Below are 18,562 nucleotides of genomic sequence, written 5' to 3' on the forward strand. Positions count from 1 at the left end.
TATACATCGTATCATCCGTCGTCATTTCCGCCAAACGGACCCCACCACCAGGGATATATTTCCCTCCCCTCCCCTATCAGTGTTCCGAAAAGATCACTCCCTCCGTGACTCTCTCATCAGATCCACACCCCCCCCACCAACCCAACCTCCACTCCCAGCACCTTCCCCTGCAACCGCAAGGAATGCAAAACTTGTGCCCACACCTCCCCCCTCACTTCCCGCCAAGGCCCCAAGGGATCCTTCCATATCCGCCACAACTTCACCTGCAGCTCCACACACATCATTTACTGCATCCGCTGCATCCTCTATATTGGGGAGATAGGCCGCCTACTTGTGGAACGTTTCAGAGAACACCTCTAGGACACCCAGACCAACCAACCCAACCACCCCGTGGCTCAACACTTCAACTCCCCTTCCCACTCCACCAAGGACATGCAGGTCCTTGGACTCCTCCATCGCCAGACCATAGCAATACGACGGCTGGAGGAAGAGTGCCTCATCTTTTGCCTAGGAACCCTCCAACCACAAGGGATGAACTCAGATTTCTCCAGTTTTCTCATTTCCCCACCTCCCACCTTGTCTCAGTTCTAACCCTCGAACTCAGCACCACCTTCCTAACCTGCAATCTTCTTCCCGACCTCTCCGCCCCCACCCCCACTCCGGCCTATCACCCTCACCTTAACCTCCTTCCACCTATCGCATTACCAACGCCCCTCCCTCAAGTACCTCCTCCCCATCTTTTATCTTAGCCTGCTTGGCACATCTTCCTCATTCCTGAAGAAGGGCTTATGCCCGAAATGTCGATTCTTCTGCTCCTTGGATGCTGCCTGACCTGCTGCGCTTTTCCAGCAACACATTTTCAGCAAAGGAGAAAGTAACCCTCTAACAAGCTTGGTGTTTTCTGCAGAGGTTGTGTAAAGAAACCAAATTCTATTGTATGGTTTAGGCAAATGTGAAGACTGCACATGCTGGAGATCAGAGTCTAGATTAGAGTGGTGCTGGAAAAGCCCTTTGCCCGAAACATCGGTTTTCCTGCTCCTCGGATGCTACCTGACCTGCTGTGCTTTTCCAGCACCACTCTAATCTAGACTATTATATGGTTTAGGCAACTCTTCAGTTCTCCAATCGACTAATCATTCTTCATAGATTGCCCAGATGGTGAGGGCTGAGAGGCTGTTTGACTAACGGGACATCACATCTGCACCTAACCTGAAACCAAACGTTGTTCATTTTGGTATCATTGGTTAGTGAGCAGGGGCAGATAGAGCTGATTTGCTTTTTGCCCCAATTCAGTAATCATGGTGTTAATTTTAATCATTCCTATTGACCCCAAGTTCAACAAAATGAGCACCAAGCAGAGACTGAGGCTCCAGCTACACTAGTGTGCAGACCTTAGAGCCATAAAAATGCCTCTTACAACAGCAAAACGCCCTACGTTTGTACAGTATTTATCGTGGGGTAACATTGGAGTTCCCTCCCTAAGGGCATCATGAGTTAACCTACAGTACGTGGACATACAGAGGTCCGAGGAGGCAGCTCACCACCACCTTCTCAAGGGCAACTAGGGATGGACAATAAAATGCCAGTGATATCCATGTCCCACAAGTGAATAAAAAAATGTCCCCAAGGCACTTCACCAGATAGAGCTTTATGTATAAACAGTGGTTTAGACACTGCCATGCAGAAGAGATGTTAATGAACGTATTGAAAGTGGAGAGAGGTGTACAGAGGTTTGGATAGGTCGACTTCCAGAACTTTGGGCCAAGGCAACTGGTTCCACCATTGGCACTTGTACAGTAATTAAAATGAAGGCAGCACATGAGGTTAGAATTGGTGGAGAGAGGCAACTTAAAAGGTTCCTAAACCTGGGAGAGGTTAAAGCAATGAGGTGCTTTGAGGCTGTACAGGAAACAAGGATGAAGATTTTAAAATTGAGATGTTGTTGGACAGGTAGAGAAATGGCATAATCAAGTCGAGGGTTAAGAAAGGCATGAATGAGGTCTTCAGCAAGTCATGGACTGAAGCAGGGGCAAAGCCAGATGATTCTGTGGAGGTGGAAGGAGGCAGTCTTGGTGAACGATTGGAAATGTGGTCAATAGTTTATCACAGGGTCACACACAACCCCATGGCTGTGACTGTATTAGGTCTGGTTCAGCTTCAGTCTGTTGTGGCATTGAAAGGGAATGATGTTAGCACATGGAGACCAAAGAGAGTGATTTCAGTCTTCACAATATTTAGCTGGAAGAAATTGCTGTTCAGATGCAGTGGGAGGTTGGATTAACAGTGTGACCAACTGGAGACTGTGGAAGCAGTAAGAGGTTGCACTCAGAAAGAGATGAGTGTCATATTTATGGAATCTAATGATGTCTTTACTGAAATTTTACCCACTGAATCAAGAGAGAAGTGCTGTGTCTGTGCTGCTGCTGCTTTAACTGAGCTGTTGACTCCCCTGCCCATGTAAATATAATCTAAATTGGAAAGCTTAAAATACAACTACTTCTGTAATTCCGACAGCCTGTTATAACCACATGCTATCATAATAAGTGCTTAGAAAACTATAACTAAAGGTAATTGAAATTCATTTAATCCCTCGCTATGTCCCCATAACATCATTCCCTTTCAATGCCACAACAGACTGAAGCTGAGTTAGACCTGTTACAATCACAGCTGTGGGGTTGCGTTTGACCCTGTGATAAACTACTGACCAAATTTCCAATCTTCCACCAAGATTGCCTACTTCCACCTACCTTGCACCATGTGACTTTGTCGGTGCCTCAGTTCATGTCCTGCTGAAGCCCTCACTGATGACTTTATTAACTCTACAATTTATGATTCCACTTCTCTACCTGTCCAACAACATCTCATTAAATCAAAAGGAAATTGTGATATAAAAGGAATACAGGTGTTTATGCGCGGCTTTAACTTATGTGATCATTGATGGCAAGGCCAGTAACTGCTGCTAGTCCTTAATTGCCCTGGAAATGACATGGAAGGGCATTTGAGAGGGCATTAACAGTTAGCCTGGAGGGTCTGGAGTCACAGGTAGGCCAGACTAGATAAGGAACAACTTCCCTAAGGGGCATGAGTGAACCAGATGGATTTTTATGATTGTTTCATGGTTGCTGTTACTGAGACTATAGCTTTCGCGTCTGCGTTTTTAGAATAATTACATTTGAATTCCAAAAGTGGCTCCGATGGCTCAGAGAGACAACCTAGACCTCTAGGTTACTCCTAGTATGTCACTGTCTTCCCCTTGATCATTCAGGATTGAAAAAAGACTATTTCAAACTAACTGAGCTATTGTCACTGGTTTGCTGATGGGTTTGGGGAGGTGGGGAGTGTCCGAAGAAGTCCCCGATCATCATGTAGGTAAATAAAATGCATGATGTTGGGTAGGATCTCAGGGAGGAGAAAGTGAGGACTGCAGATGAAGGCCTTATGCCCGAAACGTTGATTCTTCTGCTCTTCGGATGCTGCCTGACCTGCTGTGTTTTTCCAGCACCACACTTCTTGACATAGGTTCTCATGGGACGGAAAGAGTACAGCTTTAATGCCAATCATCTCTGTTATCCAACACTGGTAATTTTTATTGAATATTTTTAAGGCGGCAGTAGGTTGATTCACTGGGCATAGAAAGAATCTAGAATTAGATGTGAATGTGGAATTCAGGATATAAGCAGGCCACCAATAATGGCTGAGGGGTCTTGAAGATCAATATGGCCTACTTCTGCTCCTCATCCATATGATCCTGCTGTGAGACATGTTTCCATACTTATTATTTTAGACAGCTCAGAATTCCACCCTGAACTTTAAGGGAAATTCTGAACAGATCTGATGCAACACTTTCACTCCCAGAAAGCTTCCTAATTTTGTCTTTTGGCTTATTTTCAAATGAATTGGACAAAGTAATTCTGATACTGTGTATGCTTGGGGTATATCCCCCAGGGTAGATCATTTAGGACTGAGATGATGAAACTCTTTCCTCAGAGGGTGGTAAAGAGGTCCAACAGTGATCAAGTTGAATGGCAGAGTAGACTTGTGGATCAGAGAGGACTATTGCTTATTTTTCATGTTCCAATGGAAGTCTTGAAGACCACATGAAGTTTAAATTCATTTGTACTTTTGAAAAAAAGAATTTTGTAAACACCAGTGACTCAGTGGTTTGATTCCACCCTCTGGTAACTTCTGCATGGAGTTTGCACATTCACTCTATGTTTGCATAGGTCTCTTCTGGGTACTGCTCTTTCCTCCTTTGGTCCAAAGATTAGATTAGATTAGATTCCCTACAGTGTGGAAACAGGCCTTTCAGCCCAACAAGTCCACACCAAACCCTCCGAAGAGTAACCCACCCAGACCCAATTCCTTCTGACTAATATGCCGAACACTATGGGTAATTTAGCATGGCCAATTCATCTGGCCTGCATATCTTGTGGGAATATGGGAGGAAACTGGAGCACCCGGAGGAAACCCACACAGACATGGGGAGAACGTGCAAACTCTACACAGGCAGTCACCCAAGGTCGGAATTGAACCTGGGTTCCTGGTGCTGTGAGGCAGCAGTGCTAACCACTGAGCCATCGTGCCACCTTGGTGTGATGTGAAGGTTAGGTGGATTGTCTGTGGTGTCCAGAGATGTATAGACTAGGTGGATTAGCCATGGGAAATGCTGGGTTGTGGGAATAGGGTAGGGCAGTGGGATGCTGTTCAGAGGGTCTGTGTGGACTCAATGGGCTGAATAACTTCTTTCCGCACTTCTGTGATTCCAGAATTTTTCATAAACATAATAATCACTTTCCTATTTCTCCTTGAGCTTTCTGAAGTAAGCTCAGTAATGATATAAATCTGTACTGTTCAAATGTCCGAAATGTATTCTGCAGCCTAATTTTCTCATCAGTGAAAAATACTAATCCAAGATGGTTTCTTAGTCTAAGGAGTATCTACGCTGACATGGTTAACTTTGTTTGCTAATATATTCTCACATTATTCATATTCAAATTCCTAATGTTACAGATGCCAGTCAGTAAGGGATAACAATAAGAACTGAACGGACTTTGAAATGGTATTGTGTGACTTGCTGCTTTGAATTTCTAGCTTAGTAATGCCTACGCATTAAAGTTATGAACTTGCCTTTTGAAGTTTAGAGGAAATGTGAAATGACAAATGTGAAACTACTATATAATTTTACAATTATATAAACATTTGTATAATTATATAAACAATCTATTCTCTATGTAACTTTTATTAGATAATTTAGTATCATTACATAATTTTTAATACATTAGTGAATCTCGTTATTAATGAGAAGTCATACTGAAATTGGCTAACCCATGGGAATTCACATGGAGAATGCAGGGACATAAATGCAAAAATGAATTCTTCCTGGTGATCCATCAGTATCTGAGAATTTCAACTGAAGGGAGTAAATGTGCTTTCAGTTATTCGGGTTGTTTGATTGTTCATTTGATCTATATTTTAAAACATTCGCTGTAGAGTGTTGAGGCAACTCTGGTCAGCTTTTTGTGATGGAAGGCAAAAACCCTCTTTTAGTGAAAAGTAGGATACACCAGTAATTGTCCCTCTACTCTGTGGCCTTGCAGCTGCTTTGATGTCCTGCAAGTACTGATGGGCTTGCCTACGGATTGACTTTCACGTTAGATTAGATTCTGTACAGGGTGGAAACAGTACACACCTACCCTCTGAAGAGTAACTCACTCAGACCCATTTCCCTCTGAATGAAGCACTGAACACTATGGGCAATTTAGCACGGCCAATTCACCTGACCTGCACATCTTCGGATATTGTGGGAGGAAACCGGCACACCCGGAAGAAACCCACACAGACACAGGGAGAATGTACAAACTCCATACAGGCAGTCACCCAAGGTCGGAATTGAACCTGGGTTCCTGGTGCTGTGAGGCAGCAGTGCTAACCACTGAGCCACTGTGCTGACATGTAATGCTCTGAGATCCGGGCAGTGGAACAGCATGAGGGACAATGCTGTAAGCCAGATATGGTTGTCTAACCTCACTTGATTGAATTTAATCTGGAAATGTGCCTGTCTGTTCACTACTCACGCTCGTTCACATTTTCTATTATTAGTTACACCTCACTAGGGTAGTGGTCTGGAAACAAGCTCCATTGTTCTTGCAATCATCACAAAAGTTAAAGTATGTCAGCAAAATGTGCAAAGCCCCCAAATTATCTGTTGGATAGACCCAAGTGAACAGAAAACATAGACCCACAGTAAGTACAGAAACCTAGTTTATCTACAGCGCATGAAGTGCAGTGTATCAAGAAGGCAGCTCATTCCCACCTTTTGAGGGGCAAGAGTGAGATGCATACCATCAGCCTTTTCATCAGTCCAAATCCTGACCGTATTGTTCATGTCTAGCTACCCAAGAGCCAAACAAATAGTTGTTGTCAGGCTAATGACCTTTGGCATCCACAGGTGGTTGCAATTCAACAAACCAAACAGCAACTTGCTGCGAGTCAAAACTCACATTGTACATAGAGCCCCAGATCCGGACTGTCCACACACGCACGCACACGCACCACACACCACACACACACAATTTCAGTAGCTTGCTTTTTAAAAGTTCTGTAATTTTTTTCCTCAGTCCATTGCTTTAAAACAGTCATTTTCCAAACTCAGTGTACATTTGAAAATAAATTCAAATATAAAGATATAGCTTTTAAATATCTCATCTGCCATACGCATGCACAGACATATCCTCCATTGTCTGATTGTGGCGTTAAACCTGTGATTTTGGCAGTTGAGTTCTCCTGAATTATTTGGGGCTTATTGACAGTGACCTTAATACAGTAGAAGTTAAAAGTTTCCTCACTTTTTTTCTTTTAGTTCTAGTAAAAAGCTTGCTGAATTATCACTTCTTAAAGAAGATCCATGCAAAACTGCCTCCTTTCTTCAAAGACGCAGGTTGATTTGTTGCACAGTTTGAATGTTTCCTGCTTTTGCTTTAAAAAGTCATGGTATTTTTTGTTAATGTTGTTGGATATACAGCAATGACGCAGATTATAACGATGAAAAAGTTTGCTCGGGCATTTAGGTCTTTAAAACTCTTTCTTGTTTCCAGTCTGATTCTGTAAGGTTAGGGGTATGCACAATTATAACAGGGTGGAAGCAGACAAAGCAAGGCTGTTCATGTTAGCTGGTGAAATAAGGACGAGGGAATGTAGATTTTAGGTTTTGCACAAGAATTGCAGGTGGACTGTGAAAAAGAACATTTCTACACAACAAGTGATAATCTGGGACTTGCTGCATATGAGGGTGGTGCAAGGCAGAGATGGTGACAATTTTAAAAGGGAAAAGCATGGGCACTTGCATGAAATTAATGGAAAGAGCAATGGGGATAGCATGGGGAATGGGGCTGATTGGTTTGCTCTACAAAGCTCACATGAACTCAGGAGGCTGAATGGCTTTCTTCTGTGCCTAACAACTTTGACTTGAAGATACATATTTCCATTGGTCCTTATCTGATTTTTATATTCACCTGAGGAACTCCAACCTCCAGCATAATATTGGTTGCAGCCTACCCATGGTATAATGTTATTTTACTCTTTGCGGGTTTGCAAAAATCATTATGCACATTCTTATGGGGGGTAAGCGTTTTTCTGAAGACAATAAAACTGTAGACTTTCCAATACTTGGCAAATTTATATTCAATAGATATTATACTGTTGAGTACAGTTCATGACTCTATCGTTAAGGAGGTTAGGGAGACTGTGCCTGAGTTTTGAAAACAGGTTTAACCTTATTTGATCAATATTTATCCCTTCAGATTTCTGTGTCTTTGCAAAGAACTTAGTCAACTCCCCTCATCTGCCTCCCTTCGGCATTCTAATTGCAGTAGCTTCATTAAAGACACTAATAACTATTATCACCAATGGGGAGCTTAATTGGGTGCCTTTGAAATTTCATCATTTTTTTGTGGTTATTTTGTTTTGTGTTCATGCAGCTTCAGTGGGATAACTTCATATAGCACACAGTGCAAACATCTGTTAGCTCTCAGCAGCAATCTGCACAAACCTGAAAGACATTTCTGCAAGGTCTTGCAGGCAATTTATTCTGGTGTCGCTGTATTCTGGTCTTAAAATGCTCGAGTCTGTCTTAATACTCATGTGAAAGTTGAGTTTTTGTGTCCAAGTTCTAAAGCAAAAAGTAGGAAGTTGGCTTAGAAATGGATGACGTTTGCAATCGATGGTGGTTTGTGAAAAGTGCCAATAATGATACTGCTTCAGCAGGCGGTACTCGTGGTTCTGAATTCATCAGGGGAGTGCCTGTCCCAGGCTCTCTATTTCTGACTGTTCACGTGGAAAAAAAAAGAGAAAAAGCTTTGCAAGACTGTTCTTTGTCAACCTTGCTCTGAAATAAAGCACAAGCTATTTGACAAAGCTGAGGATTTTTGGACCAAACGTCAGGGGTTGACTTAGCAGAGTATTCACTGTGCATTAAATGTAGTTTTTCTGTTTGTGTAGTGCAGGTTTATATTTTTATGGATGTGGTTATTTGAAGTACTATTATGATAAATTACTATGTAAAATGAAGCTACCATCCATATAAGTATTTATTTTGTGACTCATTTACTGTTGATTTTTCAACACGCTCTTAGCTGTCTCTCTCTCTCTCTTTCTTCTTTTATCCCTCCCTTTGTTCCTCTCTCTTTTCCCCTCTCTCTACCCTTTCTCTCTCTTTCCCCCCATCTCTCTTTGCCCTGCTCTTTTCCCCTCGCTCTCTCTTCCTCTCTCTCTCTCTCTTCCCCTCCTCCCTTTTTCCCCTCTCTTTCTGTCTTCCCCTCTCTCTCTAACCCCCATCTCTTTTCCTCTCTTTTGTTCTTTCTTTCGTTCCTTTTTTTTCCCTCCCTCACTTGGCGAGACTCCTGTTTACTGTTTTATCCAAAGCTATTGAGTGCTGGCTCTCAATATTATGACAATGAGTCACACAGGCACTAGGGTCTCCAGTGTGATACCTGGGGATGAATCTTCATTGTGAAGCTGGAAAACAGAAGTCAAATCATTCCTGGGTCCTGCACGTGGCCCTGGGTGGTCACTGCTGTGGTTGCCATTTGAGATCTGTGACTGGAAGGTGAAGATTCACAGAAAACACCAAACGAATTCTTCGTTTCCATGATCCCGCCAGAGAATCTGAAGCACTGAGCAGGTTGGCTGCTGGTTTTTCAGACACAAGCCTTAAGGTGATACTTGGAGACTGGTGAAGAGGGGGAGGGACGTTCCTTGTTGTCTTCCCAGAGAAAGACAGTCAGACTGATCACTGAGCCCGATTAGAGTTAGCTACTACTGTCAGTGGCAAAAACGTAGTCAAGACAGTGTGAATCTAGTGTCAGAAGAGGTTTAATGATCAGACGTAACCCTACAAGCTGAATACTATAGGATAATGGTAAATAGTGTATAAAATCGATCACAAGTTAGGAGGAGATGTAATGTAGACAGTTAATGATAGTTTGTAAGTAAGATGGCCAAACATTATCAATGATGCAGCTGCCACACATCCACAGCAAGGGTGACCATCATGTGTATTTGGCTGCAAGCAAAGTCAAAGGGGCAGGCTTCTTCCTCCTCCTCCTGCTCCTGCTCCTCCAAGCTCAGGGGGAGCACTGTTTAGAAGTCAGAGAGTTTGGAGGCCTCTGCAGCATGCTGGCTCACTGAGATATTTGCTGTACCTGTGCACTGCTTTCCTTTCTGAGGTCTATTTAAATATTGCCTCTTGAAGCCAGATGTTTGGTACTACTCTTCTTTAAGCTGGAACAAGGAAAAAGATGATGAAAGAGATCAAGAGTTTCTCAGTGGATATGGCAAAGCCTCTGGGCTGACGTGTGCCCTTCAGTGGCAGTAAGGGTTTTCTTGTCCTACTGTTGCCTAGAAGTGTTAGCACAAACAGCTCAGTGTCTCCATACAGTGTCTGATCCTTATGGGCTCAGTTGAAACATTCTTTAATCAGTTGACCCGTCACATTTGTGGCATCCTGAGGATTACTCTGAGCCCCGCACTATCTGTGGGCTCCTCTCTGTGCACCCAGGACACCTTGGTTTTCTCACCCTCAACTTCCTCTATTCTCCTCCCCTTCCACTTCCGGCTGCCCTGCTTTCTTTGATGAGATATTGTCTTCCTCCACTCCTCTGTCTGCAAGGTCCAACTTCTCTCTAGTGGGTCATACTACGGAGAGCACCACAGTTCATCACAGTGTACGAGAGTATTCTTTGACTAATCCAGGCACTGGGACCACACCTTCAGAAGCCTGATGGCCTGCTCAATGGCTGACCTTTGGAGCAGATAGCTTTTATTGCAAGGATGAGATGGGCTGATATTATGATTCGCTCAACAAACATAATAAAGCAGCTGGTGTTGCATGATGGAATCAACTTGCTGAAATCAGAATAGACTTCAGGACCTTGATGGAAAAGAAACCTTTATCAGATTAGGAATCCAGATGAGACTATTCCAGAATAGCTGTGGCTTCATTGATTCTATGGAATCATTCTTGGCACATGAACATTAAATGAGATGCATTAGTACTTGCAATCTGATAGTTTTGAATATTTTTCGCTCTAATACAGATCATCATCACATACCATTACTACAGCTGTGACCCACGCTGACCCATTCGGCAGTTATCCATTCATGTAACACTTCCTTTTACTGATTACACTGGGACATACTGTTGGAAAGGTGAGGGTGCAGGTTAAGGATAAAGGTTAGTTATAGCTTATTAAGTTGTGTTCACATCTTGGAGCATTTCTGAGAGCCTTCAGAAAAATGGGTCGAGATGACCTATTGTAAGTGCAGATGACTTCTTTGGTGGAAGCAGCAGAAATCCTCAGGTCATGTGAAGTAGGAGATGACCACAGGTCATGTTCTGTTCCCCTTCCTGCATTTTGTTCTTGGAAAACCTGGGCACTGTAGATGGCAGCTGAGAGATCATTATCAGCAACATTATGTCATTCAAATAACAACTAGCATGCTACAAGGCAGTTCATTAACTTTACTTAATATGAACATTGAGCTGAACTCCCTTTGTATCAGTTGGTGGTACATCTCTTCAGTCAGTGTCAGGATGTCACTCTGGGAACAACCTGTCAAAGCTCCTCATTTCCATGACACATACCATTGCACATTGATTTAAGGTTTGCAATACCACTATCCTGTGAGGTACAAGATAACCCACACATGACAAAGTACAGTATTTTGCAGTTCTTTATTGAGTTACGAAAAAATATATTTTAATGCATTGATCAAAATGTGCACACAATAATTTTTGCATTTGATGTTTATTGCGGGAATTATACCTGAGTTCATTTGTCTGCCTAAGTCATTTGAGTCTGCTCATGTTGTCTCCCAACAGCTATCCTGCTGTCATTTATTCTGTTTGAATAATGTTGGAACTCGTTGATTATTAATAATGATAGAATCTTAGGTAGATCCAAAGAACTTAGCTAGAGTCAGCATATATTATGCCAGTAGAATTAATATTGAGCATTTAATATCCTTACAGCCATTTCCCAAGTGCAGATAGTTTGGGTGACTGGGGATAGATGTAATGTCCTCAATACCAGTCTCACCCACCATTTGGACAACTACTGGGAAATGCCTGTGAACTGGACAGACAATAGAAAGTAAACTGTTACATGAACTGCCCATACCACTGTTTGTATGCTATATGTTCTCTCTGTTCTCTCTCTTACTAAAAGATAGATTAGCTGTCACCATTCTCTTACAGAATAGGGATCTACAGGGCCTATTTGGTCAAGCGCAGGAGAGAAAAACTGCTTGGCAGTCTAATGTGAAGAGGCAGTTGTCTTACACAAGATGTACTGGATTAGTGGTGCTGGAAGAGCACAGCAGTTCAGGCAGCATCCAATGAGCAGCAAAATTGACATTTCGGGCAAAAGCCCTTCATCAGGAAAGATGTAGTTTATTGAATAAAACAACAAGGTACAAGTTACACTGATGCACTAGATGTTGTTACACTGACCCAGTTAGTAAGTCTTGCTCTTTCAGTGCTAACCTGTTCCAAAACAAGTCCACAAGCATCATCCTATCAGGCAGTGCACTAACCCTTTTAGACTCTTGCATCCTTACATAACGCGTACATTCTTAAAGAAAATGCAGAAGCAGAGGGACCTGTATGTATGCATGCTTAAGTCATTGATGTTAGCAAGACCGGTTCAGAGAGTAGTTAACTAAGCCTATAATACGCTGGTTATAATTGAATAGGATACAAGATACAAGAGCAAGGAAGTGATGTTGAATTGATAGAAGACACTAGTTCAGCCTCAAATGGAGAATTGCATCCAATTCTGATTTAGGAAAGATGTGAAGACATTGTAGAGACTAGGGAAGAGGTTTATGTGAGTGTCTTTGAGGGATGAGGAATTTCCACAATAAATTGGAGTGGTTAGGATTGTTCTCTTGGAAGTGTTGAAGGCTGAGATCTAATTTAACTATTGAAGATCATGAGACATCTGGATGGAGTAAACAGGGGGAGCATGTTCAGACACATGAAAAGTTTGAGTGTGACAAATTTAGAGTAATTAGTGAAGGGAACAAAATAAGAAAAACATTTCCGTGCAGCAAGTGGTTAGGGTCACAAATGCATAGCCTGAGTGTGCGCGGATGCAGGTTCAATCAGGGCGTTGAAAAGGCAATTAGAGAGTGATTTGAACAGAAAAAATGTGCAGAGTTGTATGAGAAGACTGTAAAAAGAACCGTCCAAAATGGGATACTTCTAACTACTTTTCAACCATCCTTAATGTACACACTTATGTCATATACTGCTGTCTCCTGCTCTAGAAGAGGGAAGGTATATGCTTTTAAAATTTTCTTTGATCTTCAATTTCAAAATTTTAAAGATAAAATTTACCTTATGGCACTATAAAGTATTTGCAGATGGTTGTTATCAAATGTATAGCTGACATTTCTTCAAAAATAATACCAATTTTATTGTTAATATGGTGATAATAAATGTTGCTTATAGATTGATCAGATTACTGTCAAATATTAATATTTAGATCATGTTTCTGAAGTTATTAGAAATGATTTTAATAAATTAAAATCTGTCTTTTTCAGGAAAGAAGAAGAGGTCTGTATGAGGAGCATTTCAAGATCAAGATGGAAAAAAGTCATTGAAAAAGTAAGATAGTGAATTTTGGAAATTCTTAACTGCTTTGCTATGATTATTGGGAACTTCTCGAGGGATTGTTCAAGTTGCTTGCAGTTCACAAACGCAAGAACAGTGATATATGGAAATGGATAAAGACTATATGTAACTCTCATTAGCATATAGGCTTGGGAAATTATAGCTTCCCAAGGGGAAAAACTTGAGTTTTTTTTACAACCTGTTCCAGTAAATGAATTATGAATGTAAAGTGAAGAAATGTTTAAATTGCTAAGTGGTAAGTTTGAATAGCTAGGCTATTGGTTCTGCAATGCACTGTTTTACTTTAATTTTGATGCCCATTTTGCAGCATAGAAGTTTGTACTCTCGGGGCCAGTTTTCAGTTCACTGTTTATGTGTAAAGCTGCTGTTTTGGGTCATGTTTTGTTGTTGCCTGATGCCTGACTCTCAGTAATGGCTTTGCACTCTGGCAAGTTGAAAATGACTTCTTACATAAATGAAGCAATCTGTGATTTCCAGCAATGCAATTTGTCAGAAATAATCTCATCCTATTTAATACATAAATGCTGGTGGGTTAGAAATTATAAACTAAGCTATTGAGTAGTATCATAAATTATAAGTTTAAAATTCAAATAGTTTCTGGGTTTTTTTTCCTGAATCCCATGATTACATTAAATGAAATCCCTCTGTGAAATCTATTTTATTCCAAGCTTTGGAGAGCTTTGGCATATTTATGCTGTGAAATAGGAAAGAATAAGTGACATTTCTAGCATTACGAGGACATAGTTTGATAATGGATCTTGCTGATGCTTTCAAACTGAAATGGAGGACCGTTGTTAGTTAATTTATTATGTGCTACCTTGTCATTAAACTATGAACACATTCTACAAAGAAATGCTTCATGAGATGACATTTTTACATGCAGTTGAGAAAGATTTCTCCTCACTGGTGTCAATTAAAAGTTTTAATTATTTCCTATTGAATTAAAATATGATTTCTTGTCCTTAGACTCTTATACTCAGCATAGTTAACTGGCTCAGAAGATGAGTGGGAAACTTTGTCCCAGACCGATGTCATTTCTGGTCTGTAAATGATCTAGATTGACTTTTAATTTTTGTTTACTGGCTGCTTTATCTTTGCCACTTCCAGAGCAGTCCTTTTCAAGGATTTCCTCAAAGTAGCTATTTCTAGATCAGAAAGGCGCTGCAGCAAAGTTATAGTTTAAGGTACTGACTTGACTATTTGATATAAGATAGTAGAACCTTCAACTCATTGCACCAATACACTACCCTTAATACATTGTTGCTTTGCATTGTCACAGACAATTGTTTCTGTCCTATCTATAATTGCGTTTCCAAAGTGTAGACTCAAAATGTTCTTTGTCTCTGTAGATGCTTAACTACACTGTAATCTCTCCAGTCCAGAATGCTTGGACAAAGTTATTTCTATATTTCAGTATATTCTAGCTTATAGAATGATATCAGAATGCCTAAGCATAAGCATATCAAACACTGTAGATACAAAAATTTATCTGAAATATGAAAATTGGAAAAAAAGTATAAAGCAGCAAGTTGTTAACAAATATAGTATCTTTCACATTTTTGTTCTCATGTACTGTTGTAAAATTACGCTGATGATGCATACGATGCTTGCGGCAATGCATTTGGAAATTGTATTCTTGTGGTTTGCCATAACCTCTGCTGTAACTTGCTTTCATCTTTGGAGTGGCAGCCATTTAACCACTTAATATGAAATATGGATTTTCAGTGCTATACGCGAGCTAGATACTCTAAAGAAAGCAGGTTGTATGGTTTTGTGGTGAGGTAGGTCAGGATTGCTGTAAATGTTTCAGTCCCTGATGCTGTGGAAATGAAAGACATTATGAGACAGGATTGAAATATGGCTACTCTGTTTGCCAGTGATGGAGAGAGACTGCCAGAAGAGTGACACCAAGCCACTTCAAGCATCTTTCTTCATGTGCTTCTTTCTGCTCCAAAGCGTCTGCAAAAACGTTTCCTGTGTTCTTTTACTTTTCAAACACTTAAAGCTAAACCAAGTATGGTTAAGAAAAAAAGTTAAGGATTTCAAGAGATCAGAGGAGTTGAAACTTAGTAATGCAAGAAGAAAAATGGTAAGCCTGAGCATTGGGAGTAATTTGGAACACAGCAAAGCAGATCCACAAATCTAATTAAGAAAGGGAAAAGAGAATGTGAGCATAGACTAGCCAGGAATATAATGGGAGATTGTAAAAACTTCTTGAGCAATGTGTAAAGGAAATGATTGCCTATGACAAATTTGGGCCTATTATAGGTGTAGGCAAGAAAATTTATAATGGAGAGCATAGGAAGTAGGGGTAAAAGTGGGCAATTCAGTCCCACTAGCCTGTTCCTCCATTTGATGTGATCATGGTTGATCTTGTTGTTTCTGGACTGGAGAGCTTACAATGTTTCAACATTAGAATGCCTGTGATCTTACTTTTCTGAAAAAACAGAGCAAGCTTCCCCAAATGAATATTCCTTTTCTTTTGGATTACACACTGATTTTGTGAAGCTGGGTGACATATTAAGTACACATAGTAGATGTCCATCCTTTTATTTAAATGTTTACAACAGGTGCTGATCTCTATCAGTAGTAGAACTTTATCAATCAGGTTACACCATATTTTGGGATTAGCCATGTTTTTTTATAAAATTCTCTTATTATTAAAAGTAAGATTTAGTTTAAGAAACAAAAGATGTAAATGCAGAGAATGTGGAGGCATTTAAAACATGAAATTAGTTATGTTTATTGGTTTGAGATTTAACTGGATTTTTAAAAGGAATTTGGGAAGTTCCTTACTGTCACAAGAATTCAGGTTTATATTTCATTGTACAATTAAAAGACCATCAATTCTAATTCATCCTAGTGAAGGAAGTAGCTTCTGGTGTCTGGAAATGTTGATGTCCAACAACTTTTAGAACAATGTGGTATGTGTGAAATAATCTGTGCTCAGATGTTTCCTCAAATTCACAGCTCTTACTAATGACTGAGAATTTACATTTTGTACTCTTGAAATCAACAATATAACACGTTTTTTTTGCAAAAGATTTTTTTGGGTTATGACACATCATAACTTCAATCATGTTCACCTGAAGTTTTGTGTTCTACAGAGTTTGCATGATAATATGCTCCTGTTTCCAAATGCACATCTATTTAATATTTTTTTATGTATAATATAATATTTAAGCTATTTTCTGTATTTTTGTCATACAAAACTGTTATGTTCTAATAATTTTATGACAGAATAATCTTTATTTTACAATGGTTAATGCATATATTAATTTTCTAGTATTATTTCAAAAAGGAGTAAACCTTAGCCCTCTAGCATTTTCACAATTTATAGTAGACTACGTTGTCTTTTCATTTGGACAAAATCAGAAGAAAGCAAATTGTGGCTGAGGCAATTTAAAGATGCAAATGCCCGTACTCAGAGATAAAATTAGCTTGATCATTACAATGCAATTCTTTTGCAAAATCTTCATGACCAGTTACAAATTAACTTTGAATCTGGAGTATATTTCTATTTCCCTCTTTCAATACAGTTTGAAAAATAGTTTCAATATGATGATGTAAACATTCAGTGTCTTCTCTGCAATACAGCAATGTAGTTTTTCCAAGTTTTGCTTCAAAATAGGGACAAAGCTAAAGCCAATTATGAAATGTTGACCCAACCTGCCAGTTACTAATAATGTATTGATCCATCTCTCTCTTACCATTCAAGCTTTAGTTATGTAGCTTTCTGTGTTTCTCTATCTCAATCTTTCTCACAACTGGAGAGTTTCTGATTCACCAGATTTTTGTGCAAACCTAAGCAAGTGCTTTTCCCTGTCAGACTGAAAAATATCTGTGCCTTTGGTCTTGCTCAAGCACAGCATGAATATCTGAATTCTGTCACAAACCATTTTTGCATATCAATTTGAAACTCTCTGCTGATTTCTACTTTGGTGGCTTACTGCAGTCATAGTATAGAATGTTCAAACATTGCCCTGGACTAGTCACAATCAGCACAAGTGAATACATATCCACTTCAAACATGGATTTATTTCTGAAACAGGACTGAATGTTAATGTATTTGGTTGCATCTCAGTGCATCTCATATTAGATATTAGACTGTATTTTTCATTCATGAGCTGTTCATATTGCACATCTCCAATAGTCATGTAAATCATTTTATAAACTGTAAAAGAACAAAATAAGTGAAAAACGTTTTGAAAAATAGCACAGATGTTCATATGGTAAATGCTGAGCTGTTGTGTTGCCAATGCTTGGACCTTTAGCACAACATTTCATACGGTGAATTTTAATTAATTGGCAGTGTTGGCCCTGTTCCAAGGTTTAAAAAAAAAACACATTGTATTTCAAGTGTGCCATGAAACAAGTCTATGTCTCTAACTCTCGCTTTTTAAAGTTTCTGACTGCAAGGCACTATTTACTTGGTAAAAGGACCATTCCAAGATTAGATGTTTCTCCACAGGGAGTGAGAGAAAATGAAAGGACGTGTCAATCTTGTCATTATGCACATTGGGTTCAGAGAAAGTTGGCCGAGGTCCAGGACAGAAAGGAACTCCAGAAGTTTGCCATCACAGCAGTCTAATGAATAAAATCAGGAGAATCAAATAAGACAATATAGTATGAGAAGTAAGAGAAAGTTTAACTCAAAGTGTTTAATTTCAGGAGGGAGAACCCATATTGTATTAAGTTACCAAAAAATGCTACTTCTAGATGATCTTGCTGGAATGGAATTCAGCCAAAGAAAATGACAATTTGATGAGTAGTCCTCAATTAGAATATTAAATGATCATGTACAGGGAAGCAAGGTTCCTTTGCACTGCTGATGAATGTATTAAAGAGAATGTGATAACATCAAGAAGGTCATTGGGAAGGAAATCCCAACCGATCTGAAACTGTAAATGGGAAATGAACGGAATATTCTGAGGAACAGAATGAATTCTCACTGCACATTGCTATGTGGAAATTCAGAATAATTTTGTAAGCGAAAAGAGTCCTTAGCTTTGTTGAAATTACTCATGTGAAGAACACAAATAGTATTTATGCAGCCATTTTGTACCATTACCTAATATAATGCCGATGGACAGTCATCGTATTCTTATTGTTTGGGAACCAAAATATACTGAGGCAGTGAAACTGACTGCCTAAAAGGTGGTGGAAATAGATTAAATACAAACTTTAAAAGGGAATTGGGTTAGCACGTCAAAGGGTGAAATTGTACAGCTGTAAGGAAGAAATAGTGAATTGAGACTAGTTGAACAACCTTTTTCAAGGAGCAAGTACAAACCCCATGAACGGCATGGCCATTTAAGATTTCGTTTATTGTTACCATTCTAATACTATCACACTTCCTTCAATAGATTA

At 39.9% G+C, this 18,562-nt stretch overlaps 1 protein-coding gene across 1 annotated transcript in view; it reads left to right on the forward strand.

Annotated features, from left to right (window-relative positions):
• The window catches only part of LOC140468888 (protein unc-13 homolog C-like), a 587,121-nt gene that overhangs the window by 130,769 nt on the left and 437,790 nt on the right, over positions 1 to 18,562 (forward strand). The window contains exon 11 of the mRNA XM_072564959.1: positions 13,102 to 13,165. Within this exon, the coding sequence (XP_072421060.1) occupies positions 13,102 to 13,165 (64 nt within the window). The remainder of the gene's footprint in view (positions 1 to 13,101; positions 13,166 to 18,562) is intronic.

This window comes from Chiloscyllium punctatum, chromosome 48 (genome assembly GCF_047496795.1).
Source record: "Chiloscyllium punctatum isolate Juve2018m chromosome 48, sChiPun1.3, whole genome shotgun sequence".
Lineage (NCBI taxonomy): Eukaryota > Metazoa > Chordata > Chondrichthyes > Orectolobiformes > Hemiscylliidae > Chiloscyllium > Chiloscyllium punctatum.